This window comes from Hemiscyllium ocellatum, chromosome 4 (genome assembly GCF_020745735.1).
Source record: "Hemiscyllium ocellatum isolate sHemOce1 chromosome 4, sHemOce1.pat.X.cur, whole genome shotgun sequence".
In the NCBI taxonomy this organism is placed as follows: Eukaryota; Metazoa; Chordata; class Chondrichthyes; order Orectolobiformes; family Hemiscylliidae; genus Hemiscyllium; species Hemiscyllium ocellatum.
Genome location: NC_083404.1, coordinates 31993875 through 32018024, shown reverse-complemented (window position 1 = coordinate 32018024; position 24150 = coordinate 31993875). Strand labels below are relative to the sequence as shown.

The following is a 24150-nucleotide window of genomic DNA, read 5'->3' as shown; positions in this document are numbered from 1 at the left end:
TTTAATGTGTTCTATTTTTGGTCACAGGACTAAATAATCAAAAGAAACCATGCACCATTATTATTTTCCTGTTATGATTGTCAAAATAGAAAATTGTGTGATAAGTCAGTTAGTTTACTGGCCAACTGGACTATCAAACAATGAAATGATGGTCGAATAATTGAGACTTCTGACTCTTTAAAATACTTAAATCAAAACCAAGACAAAATGGTACCAACATTTTACCTTGAGAAGTCTGAAGTGCTCAGAATTTGGTACAAAGGTAGCATCGAGTAAAGTTCGAGATTAATAACTTGTAAGGATATTAACATATTTCTAACAAAAATAGGAGCAGGAGGATGTTATTTGTCTCCTTGAGCCCATTCTGCCATTCAGGAAGGTTATGGTTGACCTTTAACTTCAACTGCATTTCTCATCCAATCCCCATATCCCTTGATTCCTTAAGAGTCTAAAAATCTGTTTATCTCAAATTTGAATATACACAACAATTGAACATCCTCAGCCTTGTCAGTAGACAATTCCAAAGATTGCAATGCTCTTTGAGTAAATAAATCTTTCCTTATTTCAGTCCTAAATAGCTATCACTATATCCTGAGACTGTGCCTTCCATTCCAGGCTCTAATCCTGAAAGACATCCTCTTAGCATCAATCCTGTGCACCTTTCTCAGAATATTCTATGGTTCAATGATGTCCTTTCATTCTCTAAACTCCAACGAGCATCTCCTCAAGGAAACACTTATCTCAGGAATCAATCTAGAGAACCTTTGTTCCAGCACCTCCAAAGAAGCTGTATCCTTCTTCAGTTGGCACTATCCCTGTAGCAACCAATATCTTTAAAGAAAATTTGAACTTGGTCATATCATTCTTTTAGCTAGTAACTAAGATTTCATGTTTTAAAGCTTTTACTGTAACAAATAGACTCAAAGCAGCATTGAGTAAACAGTACTTCTGTCACTGATTTTAAACTGCAGAAGAGAATTTTCTCATTTCACTTTTCAGCAATGAAAAAGCTCTCCTTCAAAGGTTTCCTTACACTGTCCCTTAAAGTAGTCATTTGATTTTTAAAGATCCAATCTGAAGTGATTCTTAGCTCCTGCAAGGTCACTTCCATTCCTCTTTTTAGTGGTCTGTTAATATTTAAGCCAGAACAGCTTTTATGGTGAGTGCTTTCGTAGAGATTTGCATGTTAAGCAAATCTTGCAAGTTCTCTCAAATTTGATTCTTTTCAATCTGCTTACTGGTTTGTACTCCTCATACACATTAACATCATTTCTGTTACACCTCTCCAGTAAGATGTAAGAAGCCATTACAGATGTAGTGAGTTTTCAGAAACTTGTTTCCAAGATATAGCAACTTATAACATGCTATACACCTAACAAGTCTATAACAATTAACTTACTGTATACATACAATGCTAGGAAATTTTCCCTGGAACTGTTATATTTTGCCACAAAACTGTCGACTTATATCGTTTAAGCTGTATCAATCGAATGCACCTAACAGTTAAGAATTCAGTTCTGTATTGTGTAGACATTACATTTCTTCCTCTCAAATGGACAATTTGTTTCATTTCTGTGATTGTCACAGTAGATCTCCTTTCTCTTTCTGAATGCATTTCACAACATTTGTGTCCGAGGGTAAAAGTCTTCCTAATCTATTCAGAATTTTATCAAGTGTACAACTTGCACTGATGATATGATATGATACAATTTGTGATTTTTAAAAACTCTATCAAGTATAAGATGTAAGTCAAAATGAATTCCTGTGTCATTACGCACTTTTCCATGGCACTTTAATATGGCATTTTGTTCTTCTTTAGAAGCGGTCTGTAAACTATTTGAACCAGATTCTAACATTTGATTTCCATTTCTTTTGGCATGTAATTTTTTTTTAAATTGTCCATAATAAGAAAAAACACTTCAGCTAGTTACATAGCTGAATTGCCTTACTGCTGTTTAAATAAAAATTACAATTATCTTGTAAGAATCTCATCAAGGTTAGGTCAGTGATCACATGATGTGGTCCTCCAGAATTTTTTTTAATAAGTCATTTACAGGAAGTTGGCATCACTGGTTAAGCCAGCTTTCATTGCCCATTCCCAAGTGCCCAGAGATCAGTTGAGAGTCAACCACATTGTTGTGGGTCTGGAATCACGTGTAGGCCAGGCCAGGTGAGAATAGCATATTTCCTTCCTTAAAGGACATTAGTGAACCCAATGGGTTTTTCCGACAATTGGCAATGATTTCATGGTCATCTTAATTCCTGATGTTTATTGGTTCAAATTTCAACACGTCTGCCATGATGGAGTTTGAACCCTGGTACTGAGAATATTATTTTGGTTGTGTATTAATAGTCCAGCAATACTACTAGGAAGCTGTGAAGGAAATTAGCAAGCAGAATCTCAAAAGTAATAATTTCTGACTATTCCAAGTACCATGGCTAGGTGAGTATAGAAACAGAAGGATAAAGCTAATGAATCGGTGGCTGGAGGGATGGTGCAATTGAGAGGCCTTTAGATTGTTGGAACCTTTGGTGGGGGGGGTGGGGGGGCACCTGTTGTACTCAAACAGAATGAGACTTAATTTCTTGTTGAATGTTTTGCTTGTTTTGGGGAGAGTTTAAACTACTTAGCAGGGATATAGGAACCAAGACATAAGACTGAAAGGAATATCAAGGTATACAGAATATTGGAAGAGATAGGAAGCACCAAATAAGGTACTGAGAGTTAATAGGTAGAATAAAGGAGAAAGTAATAAAGTCAAATGAGGGTTACAGGCGTTTAGATGCTTGCTCAAGTTTGGTAAATAAAATGGCAAGCTGTACTTACAACTCAGTGTGGAAATATGATGCTGTTGCTAGAGACCTGGCTCAAGGTCTCTTATATATTCATGGATGCAAGGTGTTCAGCAAAGATAGAAAAGGGAGAGTAGTTACAGTATTGAATAAAAATAACATTGATGTGCAGAAGGAAGAGGGCAAAAGAGACAGTTTATTAATATAGGTGACTTTAGCGCTCATGTATATCAGAAAAATCAAATTGGCAGAGATAGCCATCAGGAAGAATTCATAGTGCATTCAGAACATTACTTTGGAATTAAAAAATCCAAAGAACTGCAGATGCTAGAAATCAGAAACAAAAACTCAGATGGATTGACAACACCACCTGAAGGTCTAGGTGAAGTATACAACATTCCACTTGTACTGCTGAATACATTCCACAGCAGTCAATAAAATGGTTTCTGAGTTGTGATCTTTTGTCCCCAGTAGACTTGTCATTGTGGACTTTCAGAAGTCGAATGTTTTAATATACAGCATACAAGTTTGCAAATGTATTGTCTCATTAAAGCATTTAGGTAAAATTTAACCGGAGAGTTGTTTCCACTTTTTTTAAACACTGCACATTATTTTGAAGAAATTATTTATGTAACAGACATGTTATGAACTAACCATGTTTTTCTTGTGGTTTATGGGATAACTTAGAACGTGTATGGAATGAGTAGCCAGAGGAAATGTTGGAGGCTAGTACGACTGCACCATTTAAAAGGCATTTGGATGGGTATATGAATAGGGAGGGTTTGGAGGGATGTGGGCCGGGGGCTGGCAGGTGGGACTAGATTGGGTTGGGATATCTGGTTGGCATGGACGGGTTGGACCAAAAGGTCTGTTTCCATGCTGTACATCTCTGACTCTTTAAAACAGATTGTTGGAAAAACTCAAGTCTTGCAACATCTGTAGAGAGAAAGCAGATTTAGTGTTTCTTGTCCAGTGACCTAGTACAATGTTATGGATCCAGTCAGTGATCAAATTATTTTGGATCTGGTAATATCTAATGAAGCAGATTGGTCTTCCAGTAAAAGATTCCAATAAAACAGTGACCATAACTTGGAAGAACTAGGCACTCAGTTTGCAATTGGAAACTTGGGTCCAAAACAATTACGCTAAATTTATTTAGGGATTTAAAGACCGAGTAGGCTAGAGTAAATTGAGAAAGGAGTTTAGAAAGAAAAACAGAAGAAAAAATGGTAAACATTTAAGAAAATAGTTCATGGCTCACAGAACAAACATATATATCCCAGTGAGGAAGAAGGATTCCAAAGAAGGAGATAAACTGACCATGCTTAACCAAGGAAGTTCAGAATAATATCAAACTGAAAGGAAAAAAAAACTTACAATGTGGTAAACTAGAGGATTGAGAATTTTTGTTTTGAAAGCCAACAAACGGTAGCTAAAATTTAAGAGTGGGGGAAAATAACCTTTGAGAGCAAACTAGCAGGTAATATAAAAACATACAGTAAAAGATTCTTTAAATATATGAAAAGGAAGTGAGAGACCGAAGTGAACAAAGGTCCCTTAGAAAACAGGGCTGGGAAAGTAATGATAGCAGACAAAGAAATGGCAGAGCAATTGGATACATATTTTGCATCAGTATTCACAGTAGAGGGCATTAGTAGCATTCCAAACACACTAAATCAAGGGATGACAGCTGAGAAAGAAAGAAATCTAATAACTATTTCCAGAGTGAAAGTACTAGGGAAACTCATGGGGTTAAAGGCTGTTAAATCTCTTGGACCTTAAAAGTTTCATCCCAGGTTATGAAGTAGCTGCAAAGATAGTGGATGCACTGCAAAGTCCCAAACAACTGGAAAATTGTGAATGTAACGCCATTGTTCAAAAAAGAAAGGAAACAAAAATCGTGTAATTGTAGTCCAGTTAGCTTAATATTTGTCATTGGATAAATAGAAAGTCAATTACTAATGATAGTGGCAACACATTTAGAAACGCATAAGAATGGCTTCATGAAGGGAAAAACATACCTGACAAATTTATTACAATTCTTTGAGAAGGTAACAAGCAAAATGAATAAAGATAAATCAATAGATATAGTATATGAGCATGAATAGAGAACTGGCTAACTAATACAAGACAGAGTTATGATAAAGAAGGCATTTTCGGGATGACAATCTGTAATGAGTGGAGTGCCACAGACCAGTGATGGGACCACAATTATTTACAATATAAAGCAAACTTTGTTTTAACTTGGCACCCTATCAACAAGCACAAATGGGGTACCTCAAGTATCGCAATCTACAGTGATGTCTAAGTGTTTATGCTGTAAATAAAATGCAAGAGTGACATTTAAAGCCCCTGCAGTATGTTTCTATTACTTACTGTGTGTTTTTGAATTAATTGTAGGAGGTATGTTCATGTTTTTACTTGATTTTTTTTGAGAGATGTTGACATCTTGAGACATCAGGGTTTACTGCAGTATTGCATACCTCTTGATTACCCAGAATATTTGATCAGCCAGCACACTCCTGGTCCTGTTAATTTGAAAAAATGGCTGTATATTGGTGATTTGGATGAGGAAAGTGACTGGACTGTTGCTAAGTTTGCAACTTACACAAACATATGGGGAGGCAAATAGTGAAATATAATATGTGAAAATGTAAGGTTATGCACTTTGTCAGGAAGAATAGAGGAGATGAATATTATTTATATAGATAAAGACTAAAGAAAGCAGCAACATAGAGGATTTTGCAAATGCTTGTGCTTAAATTACCAAAAAGCTAATATGGAAATTCAGGAGTTAAAAGAATAAGGAAAGGGAATATTGGCTTTTATTTCAATGGAACAGAATATAAAATAGGGAGGTCTTACTAAAACAATGCAAGGCACCAGCCAAATCAGAGCTGAAATACTTTGTACAGTTTTGGTTATCTAAGGAATGATATACTGACATTGGAGACAGTCCAGAGATTGTTCCCTAGATTGATCTTGGGCATGGAGGGATTATCTTTTGAGGAGAGGTTGAGTAGGTTGGGCCTTTCCTCTTGTAGTTTAGAAGAATGAGAGGAAACATTATTGAAACATTATATAGCTCTTAGAAAGCTTGAGAAGATATTACCTGGAGAGGTTGTTTCCTTTTGTGAAAGTCATTGATCTACACAGAAAAAGGCCCTTCAGCCCATCACATCCACACCCATCAAAAACAACCGCCTGTCCTAATCTCATTCTCAAGCACTTGATCCATAGCCTTGTTTGCGTTGCCATTCCAAGTGCACATCTAAATACTCCTTAAATACTGAGGGTTTCTGTCTCTTCCACCTTTACAGACAGTCAGTTCCAGATTTCAACCACCTTTTGGATGACAAAGTCATTTCTTGTCAGATCTCCTCTAAACATTCTGCCTCTACCTTAATTCTATGCCCCCAACCATTGCACACTTCATCAAAGGGGATAGATTCTTTCTGTCTACCTTATCTATGCCCTTCGTAATTTTATCAATCTCAATCATGTCCCCTTTCAATCTCTTCTGTTCTAAGGAAAACAACCTTAATCTGTCCAGTCTGTCTTCATAACTGAAACTCTCCAGGAACTATTCTGCTAAATGTCTGCTATACCCTTCCCAGCACTGTCATATCCTTCCTCTTGAAATTATGCGCACAATACTCTGGGACCAAAGTGCATAATTTCAGATAAAGGGGTCACCTATTTAAAATCCAGATGAGGAGGAATTTCTTCTCTCAGTACAGAGTGAATCTGTGGAATTCTTCATCATAGAAAACTGTTGTGGTTCATTCCTTAAGAATATTCAAGGCTGAGCCACACTTCATACAATTTGTAATCAATAAGGGAATCAATGGGAATTGAGACAAGACCAGAAAATGAAGTTGAGGATTATCATAGCAGTGAATGGTGGAGCAGACCTGATAGGCAATAGGCCTATTTATGCTTCTACACCTTGTGATGCCCCAGTGAGTCAAGACAAAGTCTTATCTTGTGAGAATTAAGCAATTAAATAAAAAGCATCTACTCTGGTGTTTTAAGTCACCAGCTAGTGAGAGGAATGTAGAGTAACAAATTTGAAAGGAATTTGCAGAGAATTGCAAAATTAGAGCATAGTTATTTTGAAAGACTTTATTTATCCAAATACAGACTAAGATAGTAGTAGTGTAAAGGGCAGTGAAGGACAGGAGTTTCTTCAGTGTTTTGAAGAATTTTCTACAACTGTACATTTGCCCAACACAGGAAACGTTGGATCTGTTTTTTTGGGAATAAGGTGAGCCAAGTGGATCTGGTGCTAGTAGGAGAAGGACTGGGAGATTGTGATTGTTATTTCACAAGATTTTGGCTTGTTTAAAAAAAAGACAAAAACAATCCAGAGGGAAATCATTAACAGTGAAAAGCTATCTTCAATAGTGTAAAAATGGATCGGAACCAAATAAATTGGAGTCCAGTATTGGCAAGAAAATCTGTAGTTAACACTGGAATAGGGGTTCATTAATTCAATTGGTTGGATGGCTGGTTTGTGATGCAAAGTGACATCAGCATGGGTACAATTCCCACACTGGCTGAAGTTAGCTTGAAGGACTCTCCTAAACTTCTCCCCTCACCTGAGGTATGATGGCCTACAGGTTAAACCACCATCAGTCATCTTTCTAAGGACAAAATAGCCCTGTGATCTCTGATCCACATTTCCCACATTATAAATTTTCACTTTTCCTCTTTGTTTTTATTCCAGACTTGCTTCATGGAGTTTAAATTCATAAGCTCGAGAGGTGGAATTTAAATTCCCGTGCATTCATCCCATAACAGTACTATTATGCTGCCATACCCTTGCAATTAATTAATATTGTTAACCACTTCCCGAGGTCACAGGGCACATTACAGTTCACTTTTGAAGTGAAGTGAAGTAAAATTGTTGTGCTGAAGGCAACCTTACAGCCATTTTGTGGATAAATGTCAGTTTGCGAACAGCTGTTGAACTAGTTGACTAGCATTGTTTTAGTGATACTTGAGGAATACATGTGTCCAGAACACAGATTTTAATAATTGGTGTCACTTTTGCAAACTTAATTTTTGTGTTTTCAGCAATTTTTGGTTTTGTAGTTGTTTAAGTTGGTCACTTATCAGAATAGGTCTACAGCAGGGATTAAAATGATCTTTCCTCCCTTCCCAATCTCCCTTTCCTCACTCTCTTATTTGAAAGCTGGATCAACGCAGACCATCAGTACTTCAAATTTGAATTAAAATGTCAAGTAAAGGTGAAATTCCGTTGCTTGGCATTTCTAAGCACTCTCAATTTGACAAAGGGTCATCATCCTGAAACAGATGCTGCGAGAATTGCTGAGTATTTCAGTATTAGATTAGATTACTTAGTGTGGAAACAGGCCCTTCGGCCCAACAAGTCCACACCGACCCGCCAAAGCGCAACCCACCCATACCCCTACATATACATATACCCCTTACCTAACACTACGGGCAATTTAGCATGGCCAATTCACCTGACCCGCACATCTTTGGACTGTGGGAGGAAACCGGAGCACCCGGAGGAAACCCACGCAGACACGGGGAGAACGTACAAACTCCACACAGTCAGTCACCTGAGGCGGGAATTGAACCCAGGTCCCTGACGCTGTGAGGCAGCAGTGCTAACCACTGTGCCACCGTGCCGCCCTAAATTTTAAGTATAAGTATTTTAATCAGTTTAAATCACTGGATAGTTTGTTTTGGGTGATGTGTGAATGATGAATAGGGTACTCTAAGAATTTTCAATTGTGCTTTGATATAGTCCCATGTTTGACTTCAGTTCATTCTCTTATTTGAAAGATTGACCAATGCAAACCATCAGTACTTCAATGCTGAATTAAAATGTCAGGTAATGGTGAGATACAGATTCTTAGGAAATTTGAGTTTTAACATCTCTAGCTCACTGAGAGATAATGTGCTGCTATAGTTTATAGAGCTGCTACAAATGGCAAATCAAAGATATTACTCCAGTTGAAATTGGCTAAACTGAGTTTGAAGTGAAAATGGTTGGTAACCATAATGTCAGCATTTTGACTTACGGAAGGATTACTGCTCTTAAATTTCTCAAAACTGGAGAAGCATTACACCAATTGTGTTTATAGCATTTATAGATGCTGCAAGTACTGACTTAATATTGTTTCACTTTAATATTGATTAAATATTGTCAATGCAACCATTAAATGTTGTGAAATTTCACTTGAACTTGTTCATACTTCCTGTTCTATGGTCGACATGACCTTTCCTCTAATGCTTCCATTCTTGCTCTCAATCCTGAAGGTCCTCTTCCCTCTGGCTCCCATGACCACCCTGTATTCTTAACTTTTAAAATCATTAAATTCATTACTGCTGCTCCTACGACTCCACCCTGGTTTCCTTCCTGCTGCCGTCCTCCTCTCTCTTCTCCCTTGCTGTCCTTCTGATTCTCTGTTCTTCCCTTTTAAAGTCCCAGTGTTTGATGGCTATACCAATAGCTGTTGCCATTCTTGTGGCTGCTGGCTTCTATTCCAAATTTGCGCTTAAGTCCTGGCTCCACCAAGTGGCAAAAGTTGGTTAGTGTCGATAGTCCTGAGACTTGGTCGCTTTCCACAACAACAACCAACATTTGTTGTTGAAGCATAGTCAATCTTACTACACTGGAGGAGTGTATTTTCTTATCATTTACAATATTTAAATTTATTATGTTAAAGTTAATTTTGTTAAAGAATGTCACCAAAGTAACTTTTATGTTTATATTTTTTTCTGCGAAGAAGGACACTGATGTCAGTGTGTTAATATCTCTGGATGAATAATCCAGAGGTTTAGACTGGTGCTGGGATTATATGTTCATATGTCATGGCTGGAGGAATTTAAATTTTATAAATGGAACCTGGAATTGAAAGCTAATTTGAGGAATGGTGACCATGAAATCACAATTTATTGTTAGGTAATTGGTTCATTAATTACCTTAGAATCCTGGAATCATACAGTACAAGAGACGTCCTTCATCCCAACGAGTCTGCGCCACTAAAAGCTATTCTAAGTCTACAATAGTTGACTTTCCCTGCACTGGTCCTATAACCTTGAATGTTGCATAATACCCAAGTTTTTTTTTAAAAGGTTATGAAGTTTTCCACCTCAACTGCCTTTCAAGACTATGCATTCCAGATTCCCACCACACTCTCTGGGTGAATAACATTCCTCAAATCCCCTCTAAATCTCTTGCCTTTCATGTTAAAATTATGCCCCTGGATACTCACCCTTCAACTAAGGAAACAGCTGCTTCCTGTGTACCCTGTTCATGGCATTTATAACTGTATGCACCTCAATCAGGTCCCCTCCCGTATTCTAAAAATCCCAGCTTCATCGCAGAACTAAACTGCTCCATCCCAGGCAATATCTTGGTAAATCCCCTCAGCACCACCTCTGGTGCAATCACATCCTATGGTGGGTGACCAAAACTGCACACGGTACAACTGTGGCCTAACCAAAGTTCAATACAGTTCCAACATAACTTCCCTGCTCTGATAATCTATACCATGACTGGTAAAGGCAAGTGCCCCATGTGCTTTCCCAACGACTCTAACCTAGACAACTAGCCTAATGACCTGTCCTGCTGTCTTTAGAAATCTGTGATTAACCTTAAGATCCTTCTGTTCCCTGAGCTTCTTCATGTCCTTTCATTCATTGAGTACTCCTTGTCATGTTACTTCTGAAGTGCATCACCTTACATAAAGCAGGGTCAAATTCCATCTTCTACTAATCTGACCAATCTGACTACATCCTCCTGTAACCAACGACCTTCTTCCTCACAGTCAACCACCCAGCCAATCTTTGTCATTTGCTAACTTAGTTATCATCTCCCTCATATTTTTGCCCATATCATTTAGTGTTCAGGAAAGAAAATCTGTTGTCCTTACCTGATCTGGCTTACATGTGACTCCAGAACTATATCCATGTGGATAATTTGTAACTGGCCTCAAAAATGGCCTAGCAAGCCACTCAGTTCAAGAGCAGTGAGGGATGGGCAACAAATTTAAATCTTGTCTGTGAACTTCATATCCCATGCTGCAATAAAAATGTTTTAGTAAGTGATAAATTTGAATATGCTAGTTATTTAGCATGGAATGCACAACATGTATGCTACAGTATTTCAGATTGTACTTTTTCTTTTAAATGGGCCAGAGATGTTTGAATAAACCTGAATCAAAGTTTTTCACATCAATTCTTTTAGGCAACAGCATAACACCTCAAGTTCACATTTTTAGGAAATCTACACAACAAGTATGATGATGGTTCAAACTAGATTTTTCCATTGTTTTTCTTCCTTTAGGCAGCTCAAGCAGTTTTAATATGTCTGTTCCAACTCAACACTCCAGAGTTCAGCATGTTGCTTGGAGCTCTACCAAAAACATTCCAGGATGGAGCCACCAAACTTCTTCAAACCCATCTTCGTAGTTTAGCCAGCACTACCCAGGTATTTCAATAATTGATAATATTGATATTGTAATTGATAATAATTACAATAATTGTTGGAGTATTTGTTGAGTTACCAAGCATTGAATACAAAAGCATCTGGTGGACACCATGAACTGCAAGAACAAAACTTGAATAAGCTGAGCTTAAGTTATTATTGTTCCCATCAATTTAGCACACTTGTTTCTGACATGGCAGATGATTTGTTAAACTTTGTTTAATTAACGCAGGCTGTACTGTAATTCACCAGTCTCATTTGAGTTGGTTAACTTGGACACAAACCCATTTAAATTACAGGTGTAAAAGCAAAGCACCTCAAATGCTGGAGATCTGAAATCAAAACAAGTGCTGGTGAAATTCTGCAGGTTTGCAGCATATGTGGAGAGAGAAATAGAGTTGTTTCAAGTCCTGTATGACTCTTCAGAAAGTTGCAGGAAATGTTTTTACTCTGTAGTATTTTGGAATAAAAACTGACTGTGCACTTCAGTTATATCTTGAGATATTGTGTAGCCAGCCAAACATTTTTCCTGAAACAACTTTATTTTATTGAATTGATTTTTACTCTCTCCCTGCAAATTGTTGAGATTAAAATAACAATCTTACAAAATTAAAATAATCACATCTTGAGACAAAATTCTTGCTTGTGTGAATTTGAGCATCTCCCCAAGTCTCCTTTGAAGGGAACACCAGAGGGAGGACGAGAATAATAACCATACTTCTGTTACATAATGCATTTCTTTCAGTTGGAAGTAAATATTAGAAGAGTCACAGTCTCAGTTATTCATTATGTTATATGGGCATTATTACATTACGTATTTTGAATATTACAAAACTTTAATCAATCTCTGATGGAAACCCATCTTGTTTCAAAACTCAGAAATATAATAAACAATGAGGACAATAGTAACAGATTGCAGGAGAACATGGACATAGACTGGTGAGTTGGGCAGATATATGGCAGATGAAATTTAATATAGAATTGTGAAGCCATTTTATAAAAGGAGTGAAGGAAGGTGATCGAAGCTAAATAGTACAATTTTAACGGAAATGTGGAAATTAAGTAATCTTGGAAGTGGACATGAACAATGTTTTGAAGGTGTCAAGACAAAACAGAAGAGATTTTGAAACAAATCGAATCTTACTTTCATACTTTATCCTTCTGTTCATAAAGTTAAGTAATTATGTTGAACCTTAATAAAACAATGAAAGGCCCCATTTTGGAATATTGTGACCAATTCTAGACACTACAGTTTAGGAAGGATGGCAAGGTTTTCTTTTGGGTGGGAACGTTGTCTGGTAGAAGTATTCAAAATTGTGAATGGCTTTAATAGAGTAAGTATAGAGAACTTGTTCCAGTGGAATGTGGTTGATTTCCAGAAGACACAGGTTTAAGTTAGTGGTCAAAAGGACAGAGGATTCACGAGGGCTGGGATTTCTATGGCAGGTCATTCATCTTGTGACCCTTCAAAGCCTATCTACAAGAAACCAATGAAGGATGTGACAGACTACTGTCCACTTCCCTAAATAATTACAAATCCATGAACCTTTAAGGAGTTGAACCCTTTCAAATACAAAGCAGTTCACATGATTGGCATCCCATACAGTTCCTTAAAAATTAATTTTTCCACCTCAGGTGCATAGTGGTGGCAGTATGCTGCAGTGCGTGTGGTACAATGTGTCAAGCCTCTCTTCACCAGCATCTGCCAAGTCCACAGTCTATGCCATCTAGAACAGGCCGACATGCACTTGGCAAGACCACCATTTGGCAATACCCTCAGACTATGCATAGTTTTGATTTGGAACTGTATTGCCATTCTGTCACTGGATTCAAATCTTATAGCATCAGTTTCTTTGTATAAATACTGTGTAAACTGCAACAGTTCAAGAAGGTGATCACCATATCTTCCTGAAGGTACTTTGGCATGAGCAACAAATGTTTGCCTTGGCAATGATGCACCCTCCTATGAACTGAAAAAAAGGTTATTAGCAGCTAATTTTCAGGCTTATCCCAATTTTTTTTTGATAAAAATGTATGATAATGGGAGAGCAAATTACTGCAGATACTGGATTCTGTACTGAAAACAAAAAATTTCTGGAGATAACAGCAGCATCCATAGAGAGAGAAAGCAAGCTAACGTTTCAAGTCTAGGTGACTCTTCATCAGGTCTGATAAATGGGAACAATTTGAATCATAAGATGCATCCCATCCTCAACTTAAGGGTGGCTCCTCTTCAATTCCACCACATTCTCAGGCATTGCATTCCAGATTGCAATTACTTGCTGCTTAAAAAGGAGTTTTCCTCATTACTTCTGTTTCTTAAATCTGTACCTATGGTTTTCAATCCTTCCGCAATCATCTGGGCCCCAGTACTCAGACTACATTTCAGCTTGGACTAATGAGTGGCAAATTACATTCATGTGATGCAAATGGCAGGCAAAAACTATCTCCATAAGAGTTTGACCACCACCTGTTCATCATTGAATCCCCGATAAGCTGCATCCTGAGGTAACCTTTAACTGGAAATCTAATTGAATTTGTGACACAAATACTGTGGCAACAAGAGCAAATCAGATATTCTGCAACAATGGGGTCACCTCCTGAGTCTCAAATCTTTCTATTATCTCGAAAGCATAAGTCAGGAGTGTGATGGAATATTCTCATTGTCTGAATGAATACACTGCAAACACCTTTTGAAGTTAAACACCAACCAGCACAACGCAGCCTGATTGATTATCACTCCATCCAACAACTTAAGAACTTATTTGTTCAACAACAATTGCATCATAATTGAAGTGTGTGCTATCTACAAGACCTGCTACATCTCCTTAGCAATGCTTTATCAGCAGGACCTCTAAGTTTCCCTTCAGGTTACATTCCTGCTAACTTGGAAACATGGCATGGCATCACTAGTAACTCTGTCACTAAGAATTCCTTCACTAACAGTGAAATTTTTTTCCAGCATACATTTTGCAGCGGTTTGCAAAGCAACACACTGCCTCCTTCTCAAGGGCAGATAGGACTTGACAATAAAATTTGGCCTCACTAATGATGCTTATATTCTAAAAATGAATAAAGTAACAATGAAGAATATTATGTGGTTATTTTATTTGAACCTTTATTATTGCTGCTGTCATCCCTTGTGGCTACCTGTAACTACAGCTCATATCCTTCATCACCACGCTCCATGCATTTATGCACGTGCGCTCCAAACCCGTCTCAGTACGTCTTGTGTTTACCTTTTTTAATCCCACTTATTTCTGAACTGCTTCATGTTCTAATATTGTATCTTCTAACTTCTTTGTTGTGCTTCATCCTCTTATTGCTCCCTGCTAATTTAGTTTGAACTCGTCCCAACACTTCCTACAAAAAGTTGCTCCTGGCCCTGTTGACCTGCAACCTGTTCAGCGTTTCAGGTTGCTCCTTTCCACCAAACTGGAACTCTCCTGCTGCATCATGTCTCATTGAAATGTTTCTAATTATATGGGTGGACTTGTGAAAGAAAGGCTTGAAGGTTTCACGGAAACTGAATTGGTTGAAAGGTGGCCTGAAAGATACCTTCAGTATTCGCATGAGTTTGATAGTTAGCACTGGCTGATGAGACAATAACAACTGGGCAGCACCTAAGATAAATCACAAAAAAATGCCTTTGTGCAGAATGAATTGATGAAGCCGTAAGTATTCAATAAAAACAAAGGTTTGAGAGACCTCTTTCTGTGCTCTAAGTTTTGAGAGGACCAATCTCACATCCTCCTTCCATAAATATCAGCTATTGTCAGTTAATTTTAGTTATAACCTAGATGAAACTGTTTTCTGGTTAAAGCATAATAATATTATGTGAGAACGCAGGATACTTGGATTGTATTATTTGATATAACATTGATAATACTGGAATAGGCTAAGCCATTACTCAGACAAAGATTAATCAAGGATAGTCAGCATAGATTTGTTAAAGGTCAGCAGTATTTGACCAACTTGATCAAACCTTTGGGGAAGTAACAAAGAGTATTGGTGATGGCACTACAATTGATGTGCTCTACATGAACTTTGCAAAGCTTTGAATAAGGTCCCACATGACGGACTGGTTTCAAAAATAAAAGTCGCGTGGGATCCAGCAGAATGTAGCAAGCTGAATATAAAATTGACTCAGTTGTATCATAGTATCCCTACAGGGTGAAAACAAACCATTCAGCCATCGAGTTTATACCCAACCCTCTGAAGACCATCCTACACAGACCTATTCCCCCCAGCCTTATTCCATGTAATCCTGCACATCCCTGGGCACTATGGGCAATTTAGCATGATCAATTCATCTAACCTGCACATCTTTGGACTGTGGGAGAAAACCAGAGCACCCAGAGAAAACCCATGCACATACAGGAAGAATGTGAAAACTCTGCACAGACTGTCGTCCAAGGGTAGGCCCGAACTCAGATCCCTAGTGCTATGAGGCAGGGGTGCTAATCATTGAGCCACTGTGCTGCCCTTTAGTAGGAACTAAAGACTCACCTTTGATACATAAATGCTTGGACTATGGTAATGAAGGATACCTGGCTGCAGGGACAAATAGCCACAGGTTTTTGCGTCTTGAATTCCTTTCCTTAGATCCTTTGCTTTTTGGGATATATATTAATGAGTTGGACATACATTTAGGGGACATAATCAAGAAGCTTGCAGATGATGTGCAAATTGGTAACATGTTTAATAATGAGGATAGCTGTGAACTGCAAGACAATATACAGGTGAGATGGACAGAAAACATCAAATGGAATTCAACCCGGACAAGGATGAGTTGATGCATTTTGGAGGATATCTGGATCTGCACATCAAATCCATAATCTGCAGGTCTGCAAACCACATGCCAGAAAGTTGAATTAGACTGGATAGTTTGTTATTTCAACCAGCTCAGATACAATGGCCAAGTAGCCTCTTTCTGTGCTGTAAAATTTCTGTTTTGGAAATATCTAAATAATGGTCTGTGACCTGTGCAGACAATTAAATGGAACATAATTGTAACCTAATGAACTGTAACGAAAGAAATTTTCAGCATGTATAGTTTTTATATGAAATAACAGATCATTTTAATTGATAATGTTGCTTTAGATAAAAATGCTGGGAAATTGCTTTACTAAACTTTAATGGCATTTAACTTTTTTTAAACAAAGCAGGGGTCTGGCAACAGTTCTATAACACGAAGCACACCACGTTCACCTGCAGGTTGGACCAGCCCCCTCACTTCACCAACGAACACAACTCAGAATACTCTACCACCAAGGTAATTATAAATTTAAGAGTAGACTCTATTAAGCTTTTGATGAAGAACCTAGCAGACTGTACTCAGACATCACTGGTGTGTTTGCTGTTCCAGAACTAAATTCTCACCAAATATTCATGTTGTAAATTCAATTAAATTTACTCAATTAATTAATATATCAAATAATAAACTTTTGAAAACTTACACTAGTCCACTGAAACTGTTTTTCAGAAATTGCCTAAATACATGTCAAATTTTGCATTATAATATTCCTTTGAAATGCTTTGGGATATTTTATTACATGAAAGGTTTTGAATAGAGAGCAAGTTATAGCTCCAAAAGCTCTTAATGGGGAATATAGAAGACACAAACCACTCTCATTAGAAGAGGTAAAAACAACGACTGCAGATGCTGGAAAACAGATTCTGGATCAGTGGTGCTGGAAGAGCACCACTGATCCACTCTCCTTAGAGTCAATGAACTGAGCTGAATTTGAATACTGGCAAAGCCCATAGTCTATCTTGAATGTTTCACATATTTGAAACATTTAAGAATTCTATCTTTCTTATTATTGTGGAGAAAGTATATGTGGAATTTCATACTTAACTAAAGTAATAAGAAGAGACATTATCTTTAAGCCCTTTTGACATCTGTGGGACTTTGACTTTGGGCTGTTTTTCTTTGACCACGTATCTGTTTCACATTCTCTCCATCTCTTGCTTGAAAGCCTGGTAGAATGGTCTGGCGTTGATGACTTTGAATTAGCTGTTTAAAGTCCACTTTAACTAAATCAACATATCTCACCTTAGTAAGCTTAACTTTTTCCCAACCAAGAGCCTTGATTTTGATCTATCTTTATTCTTTTCCATAAATGTAACTGATTTATGATCACATCCACCAAAATATTCCACAACTGAATCCATTCCACATGCCCAGCTTATTTATTTAAAGTACCATTTTTTTCTCTCGGTGGCTTCCTAAATACAGATTATAAACCTTCAGCAGTTTAAGAATTCTGCTACATCTGTGCCTTTCTTAGTTAATATTAGGAGAGCTAACTTTCTCCATTCTTTACTGTACTATTGAAGTGCCTTACTTGCAGAAAATGCTTTGTACAAGCATACAAAAAAGAAACAGATAGGAGATCTTTGACATCTTGAGCCTGCTCCACTTTTCACTCAATCATGGCTGATTTAGTTGTGTTACAAATTCCACATTCACATCTAACCGTAATAACTCAACTCAATACTCTTTCCTAATAAGAATCTATCCACCTGTCTTAAAAATCCTCAATGACCCTGCTACACTACCTTCTGAGGAAGAACCTTCCAAGGTTGCAAAATCTTCTGAGACAAAAACATTTTCCTCAGTCATTTCTAACAACAGTCTGAAAGTTTCTATTTTCATTTTACTGATTCAAGCTTTTTGATTTCTATAATTTTAATTGATTTCAAACTCTCATAATGACTGCCATGAAGACATTAGAGTATATGTTCTGACTATTGGTCCAGACCTCTGGATTATTGGATAAGGACCATAACCACTGTATTGTCATTGTCTTTACCCTCTACATCGGGGAGACAAACTGCTCAGTTGCATAGTGGTTCAGGGAAGATGTTTGGTCCACCTACACCAAGCACTCAGCCAACCTGTGGCCAATCTCCTTCTCCCCCCACCCGCCCCCCCCCCCCCCCCCCCCCCCCCACCAAAACCAAAAAGGACATATAATTCCTGGGCTGCCTTCACTGCCAATCAAAATCAAAGCCATCTGCCAGCTGGAGGAAGAACATGTCATCTTCTGCCTCAGGACCCTATAACCACTGCTAGGAAGACAAAGACAGAAAAATAATGCTGGTAGAATAGTTGTGGCCAATAAGGTGGTGGTTGAACTGTAATGTCAGAAAAAGAGAGGTTATTCTCTTTGGTTGTAAGAATGGAAAAGCAGAATAGTTTTAAGAAGTTTAAGAGTTGGTAACAATTGGGTACACTAGTGCAAAGAACACCAAGTTGGCATACACATACAGCGTACAATTTTGAAGGCAAACTGCAAGTTGTTTTTAATTGCAAAGACACAGGTTTACAAAAACAAAGTCTTATTACGATTGAACAGGGTTACGGAGAATGAAGAATTAAAAGTAGCTCTCATGAAATTAATGACACTGCAAGTTGATAAATGTACTGGACCTTATGACACAAATCTCGAAGTGTTAGAAGAGGTGGCTGTAAAGGTAGTGGAAGTACTGATGATCAACTTTCAAAATTCCATAGATTCTGGAATGGCCAGTATTAAGGTTAACTGCACTATTTAAGAAAAGAGGGAAAGAGAAAATTAGAAACCACAGACCTGTTAGCCTGACACCACTAGTAGGGAAAATGTGAGAATCTATTACAAAGAATGCGATAACTGGATAATTAAAATGTAATGGTAGAATTACGCAGAGTTACAATAGCTTTATGAAAAGGAAATAACATTTGATAAGCCTGTTGAAATACATTAATGATGTAATTAATAGAATAGATGAGGAGGAACCAGTAGATGTGGTGTATCTGATTTTTAGAAGATTTTAAATAAGATCCCACACACAAGGCTAGTAAACAAAATGAAAACACATGGGATCAGGTGTAATTTGCTAGCATTGATTGAAAATTGGCTTACAAAGAGAACAGAATAGGAATAAACAAGTAATTCTTAACCTTGAGGTACTTCAAGGATCAATGGTTGGACCTCAGCTATACACAATCTATTTCAATGATTTGGACATGGGAAACAATACAGTGTAATATGGAGACTGGACTGGGTGAGGATGAGAATTATGAGGAAGATGCAAAGAGATTTCAAGAGGATTGGACAGATTAGGTGCATGTGCAAAAACATGGCAGGCGAAATTGTGTGTGGAAAAATAATAACATCAATTTTGGTAAGAAATACAAACTTACATGATTTTTTTTTAATTAACGAGAGATGGAAGTGTTCAAAGGGATCTGGATGATGCTACAGTTAATGGACTTATGAAATACACGCAAGTGCAAGAAGCAAATACAAAAGCATCTGTTAACTTTTATTGCAAGAGGATTTGAATACAGGAGCAAAGAGGCCTTGATGAAATAGCACCCTTTCCTGTGGAGGCTCACTCTGAGTGCATTGAAGATAGAGATAAAGAGATTTCTTGATGTAAGATATAAAAAAATATGGGGATAGGAATGAAAATGGCTTTGAAATTATAGATAATCCACAATCTAGTTTATTGGAAGTCAGAGGATCAAATGATCTACCTTGCTCCTATTTCCCTAAGTTTCTAACCATAGTTTCTCTGATTTAACCATGTAACTAAAGTACCTTATTCCTTCAACTTTGTATTCTCTAAGGCCTTCAGATCCTTCCAAAGCGCAGTGCCCAAAATTGGATATGATGTTCTTTGTGGAGCTGAAAATGTGTTGCTGGAAACGCACAGCAGGTCAGGCAGCATCCAAGGAGCAGGAGAATCAGCGTTTCGGGCATGAGCCCTTCTTCAGGAATCCTGCTCCTTGGATGCTGCCTGACCTGCTGCGCTTTTCCAGCAACACATTTTCAGCTCTGATCTCCAGCATCTGCAGTCCTCACTTTCTCCATGATGTTCTTTGTGGCCAAGCTAAAATATTTAGTCAACAGAAACCTCTCCAATAAAACTTTGAAAGTTCATACTTTTTGTCCTGTCAACAGTGCATTCAGCTATGATGCAGAGAACATGAATTCCGAAGAAATATACTGCTCTCTTCGGGGAATGACTGAAGCAATCCAGAATTTTAGTCTCCTTAGTCAAGAGGAAATGAATGAACCTTTGAGACGGGATGCTAAAAAAGACGAGGATGGGGAACTGGTAAATATTTAACTACTTTTCTTAAAAGGTATTTGATCTTTCCTAATGTCAGTTTGGAGAGGGTGTTTCTTGGACAAGTCAAAAATATGTAGTATTCCCACTACTGTTTCTCTTGCACCCTCTCCCCCTCAAAATGGCTGAAAGTTCTAATGAATAATTGGAGTTTAAGGTCAATTTCCAACTCTTGTATCGAGTTAATTGAACTGGATCTATGTCTGAGGTGCTACCAATAGCATGAGTATTCCAGATGAAGAGTGGGAAAATCATCTCTAAGTCTCCTACAAACGAACACATGGCAAATGTAAAGGTGATGTTAGCATGATGCTTGACTAGATAATGCTTTCCTCAGTGAAATAGCCTTACTTGAATTTTCAGTGCATTAATATCCTTTTTAACTAGAGGAGTTCCAAATATCTTTGTAATGTAAATGTTTTGGAATTGCTTTAAATTGGTTCTGATGTAAATGCATTTACAGAATAATAATGTTAAGTAATCCTTGTGAAATTAATTTGTCTTCCTGTGCTGATGGAGTTTAAATTGTTTTGCAATTTATCTAGATTTCCACTGAAGCCCTTAATTGGCCCTTTGGAATACAATTAACTTCCATTATAATATTTACAAGAGCAATGTAGCTACCACCTGCAAATTGAACAATGACTTAATTTCACAATATGTTTCAAAGCTATTTAAACTACACAATGAGAATCAAACAAGACATTATCTACCTGGGAAAGCCAGATGATTGTTACCTTGTGGTGAATTCCTGAATTAGAACAACAAATTCTGTAAGCTGGTTTGTAAATCAGTTTGGAGTTGAGAGACTATTTTTGACTACATAAATATGATTTTTAAGTATAAATATATTTTGGCTGATACAAGAATTACTTTACAACTATCAAATTCAAAAGTTACATGTAATGTGGAAATATGTGGCATGACGTGAAGGTAAGTGGTCTTATATGACAATGGTTGGCTACCCTTGGTGAATAGCACTCATGGCAAGGTCTTCAAAACAAATTTTCTTCAATCAATAAGCCCATATATAACTGTATAACAAACTACATTTAGCCCACAGACTTGAGGAGCTTGCCAGTGATCAGAATAGATCATAAATATCTAAATGCTCTTGAGCATCAAGAGTGGAGGCAATATAATGCCAACATATTTAAATGTGCAAAATAAAAACCAAAAGAACTATGGATGCTGTAAATTAGAAACAAAAATGAAGTTTCTGGGAAAACTCAGCAGGTCTGTCTGGCCGCATCTGTGCAGAGAAATCAGAATTAATGTTTCAGGTCCGGTAACTGTTCTGAGGAAGAGTTACTGGACCCAAAATGTTAATTCTGATTTCTCTTCACAGATGCTGCCAGATCTGCTGAGCTTGTTTAGCAACTTCTATTTTTATAATTAAATGTGTATGGTGCTCACATTTTGAGAGGCTTTCATGTATTCCAATAATTCATTCATAAATCAAGTAAGTTGGATAACTTGTTTTCCTTAACTTTATAAGGAATTATATTCTGTATGTTCTTTGCTCCCTCCTGTTTTAAATATATTGTACTTAATTGTTTCAAATAGGTTCCCTGTGGCTATCAAATAATTAAATTTTGACTGAGGGGATTTCCAATTTAAATACTAAGAACAAGTATCAGTGGAGTAGAAATAGAGCAAATATTTTCTGTAATAGAGAAATCCAACACAAGGGATCATAACATTTAAATTAGAGTTAGACTATTCAAGAGTGAATCTGGTAACACCTTTTCAAATCAAGGCTGATGAATATCTAACACCTAAAAGATGTGGATTTTGAGCCATTTGAAATTTAAGACTGAGATCAACAGGTTATTATTATTTTAGAATAACAAGATCTGCAGAACAACTGGATTAATTAGAGCTGAAGTACACTTCCGCCGTGATAGAACTCAAAATGCTGAATGACCTCTTCTTGTCTTTGAGTTATTCATGGGGAACCTGCATGGTTCAAGAACATGTCTTGAGACCTAATGCATAGTTCAAGAACATGTCTGTCTTCCCTTTGAAATTTGTACAGGTGTCAAATTGCTACCTTGTCGTAGAATTTCACAACATGGAAAGAAGCCCTTCAGCCAATTGTGATGCGGCAGTCATCAAGTATCATTTACAATAGTCCGACTTTCCAGCATTTCTCATCAACCTGTTCAGAGATATTGTTTATGCAGCTTTTGATTTAGATGGGTCTTGACCTGGTTCTCCTGGTCCAGAGGTAGCAATACGGCCATTGCACCATAAGAACCCTCGAGCCAGTACCTCGTATGCTGTGACACTTCAAGTAACCATCCACATGTTGTTTAATGTTGTGATGATTCTCACTGCTACCATTCTTACAGGCACTAAGTTCTAAACACCCACCAAATTTTGAATGAATTTTTTTTCCCTAAGTTCCCTCTGAACCACCTGCCCTTTACCTTAAATTATTGCTCACTAGTTATTGATTCTTCTTACCCACCCTATCTATGCCCTTCATTATTTTTGTGCACAATTTTGTTAAATTATACAAGTGCATAAATCATAACAGGTCACTGGAAATAAGTTAAATCCAGAAAATGAAATTTCTTGCTTCTCAGAATATCCAGCAGGTTCTGTTCCCAAATACTGAATGATGACTACATTTTTACGCTTATAGTCCCAAGTTTATATTTTCCCCTCCGAAGATGCATGCACATCTGGATGCAGACTATATCGTAATACCGTTGAAAATTACCAAAGTACAGATACATTTTACTATACCTCTAAACCTGCTGAATTAAGTATAACAACACTGTTCTAAAAACAGCTGGGGATATCTAGAACAATATGTTGTGGAACCAACTCAGGAATGAAGAAGGGGGCATATGTCAGGTATAAACAACTGGGATCATTTGAATCTCTTGAAGCGTACAAGGAAAGTAGGGACATTCTTGAGAGCAAAAATCAGGAAGGCAAAATGGGGATGTGAGATAGCTTTGGAATATAAGATTAAGGATGATCCAAAGAGATTCTATGAGTGAATTAAAGGCAAAATAGCAATTAGAGAGAGAAGGGCCCCTTTATAGATCAATGGGAGATGGGAGAGATACTGAGCAAATACTTTGCTTCATTACTTACTCTGGAGAAAGACGTGGAAGCTTAGGAACTCAGGGAAATAAATATTGTCTTGAAAAGAGTCCACATTACAGAAGAGGAAGAGCTAGAGATCTTAAAGTATAAAGGTAGAGAAATCTCCAGGACTGGATCAAGTGTATCCAGGACATTGTGGGGCCACTTGCAGAGATATTGTATCATCTACAGCCACAGATGAGGTACTGGAAGGTGGCTGATGTTGTGGATTGACCTAAGAAAGGCTGCAAGAAGCCTGTGAACTATCGACCAGTGAGTAAGTTGTTCGAGGGGGTTCTGAGACACAGGATTTACATGTATTTGGAGAAGCAAAGACTGATCAGGGATATTCAGTACGGCTTTGTGCATGGAAATCATGTCATAGCTTCATAGAGATGTACATCATGGAAATAGACCCTTCGGTCCAACTCGTCCATGCCAACCAGATATCCCAACCTAATCTAGACCCACCTGCCAGCACTTAGCCCATATCCCTCTAAACCTTTCCTCGCCATATACCCATCCAGATGTCTTTTAAATGTTGCAATTGTACTAGCCTCCACCACTTCCTCTGGCAACTCGTTCCTTACACACCACCCTCTGCGTGAAAAAGTTGCCCCTTAAGTCTCTCTTATATTTTCCCCTCTCACCCTAAACCTATGCCC

The 24150-nt window shown here is 37.6% G+C and overlaps 1 protein-coding gene across 8 annotated transcripts in view; it reads left to right on the top strand.

The window, feature by feature from the left end:
- clasp2 (cytoplasmic linker associated protein 2) overlaps nt 1–24150 on the top strand; it is a 332562-nt gene that overhangs the window by 260725 nt on the left and 47687 nt on the right. For 5 of the 8 annotated variants that reach the window (XM_060822865.1, XM_060822863.1, XM_060822875.1 and 2 more), the window contains 3 exons: nt 11120–11263; nt 16426–16535; nt 20215–20371. In XM_060822865.1, coding sequence (XP_060678848.1) covers nt 11120–11263; nt 16426–16535; nt 20215–20371 — 411 coding nt within the window. The remainder of the gene's footprint in view (nt 1–11119; nt 11264–16425; nt 16536–20214; nt 20372–24150) is intronic. The other 3 variants (XM_060822878.1, XM_060822864.1, XM_060822868.1) reach the window with 1 other exon arrangement.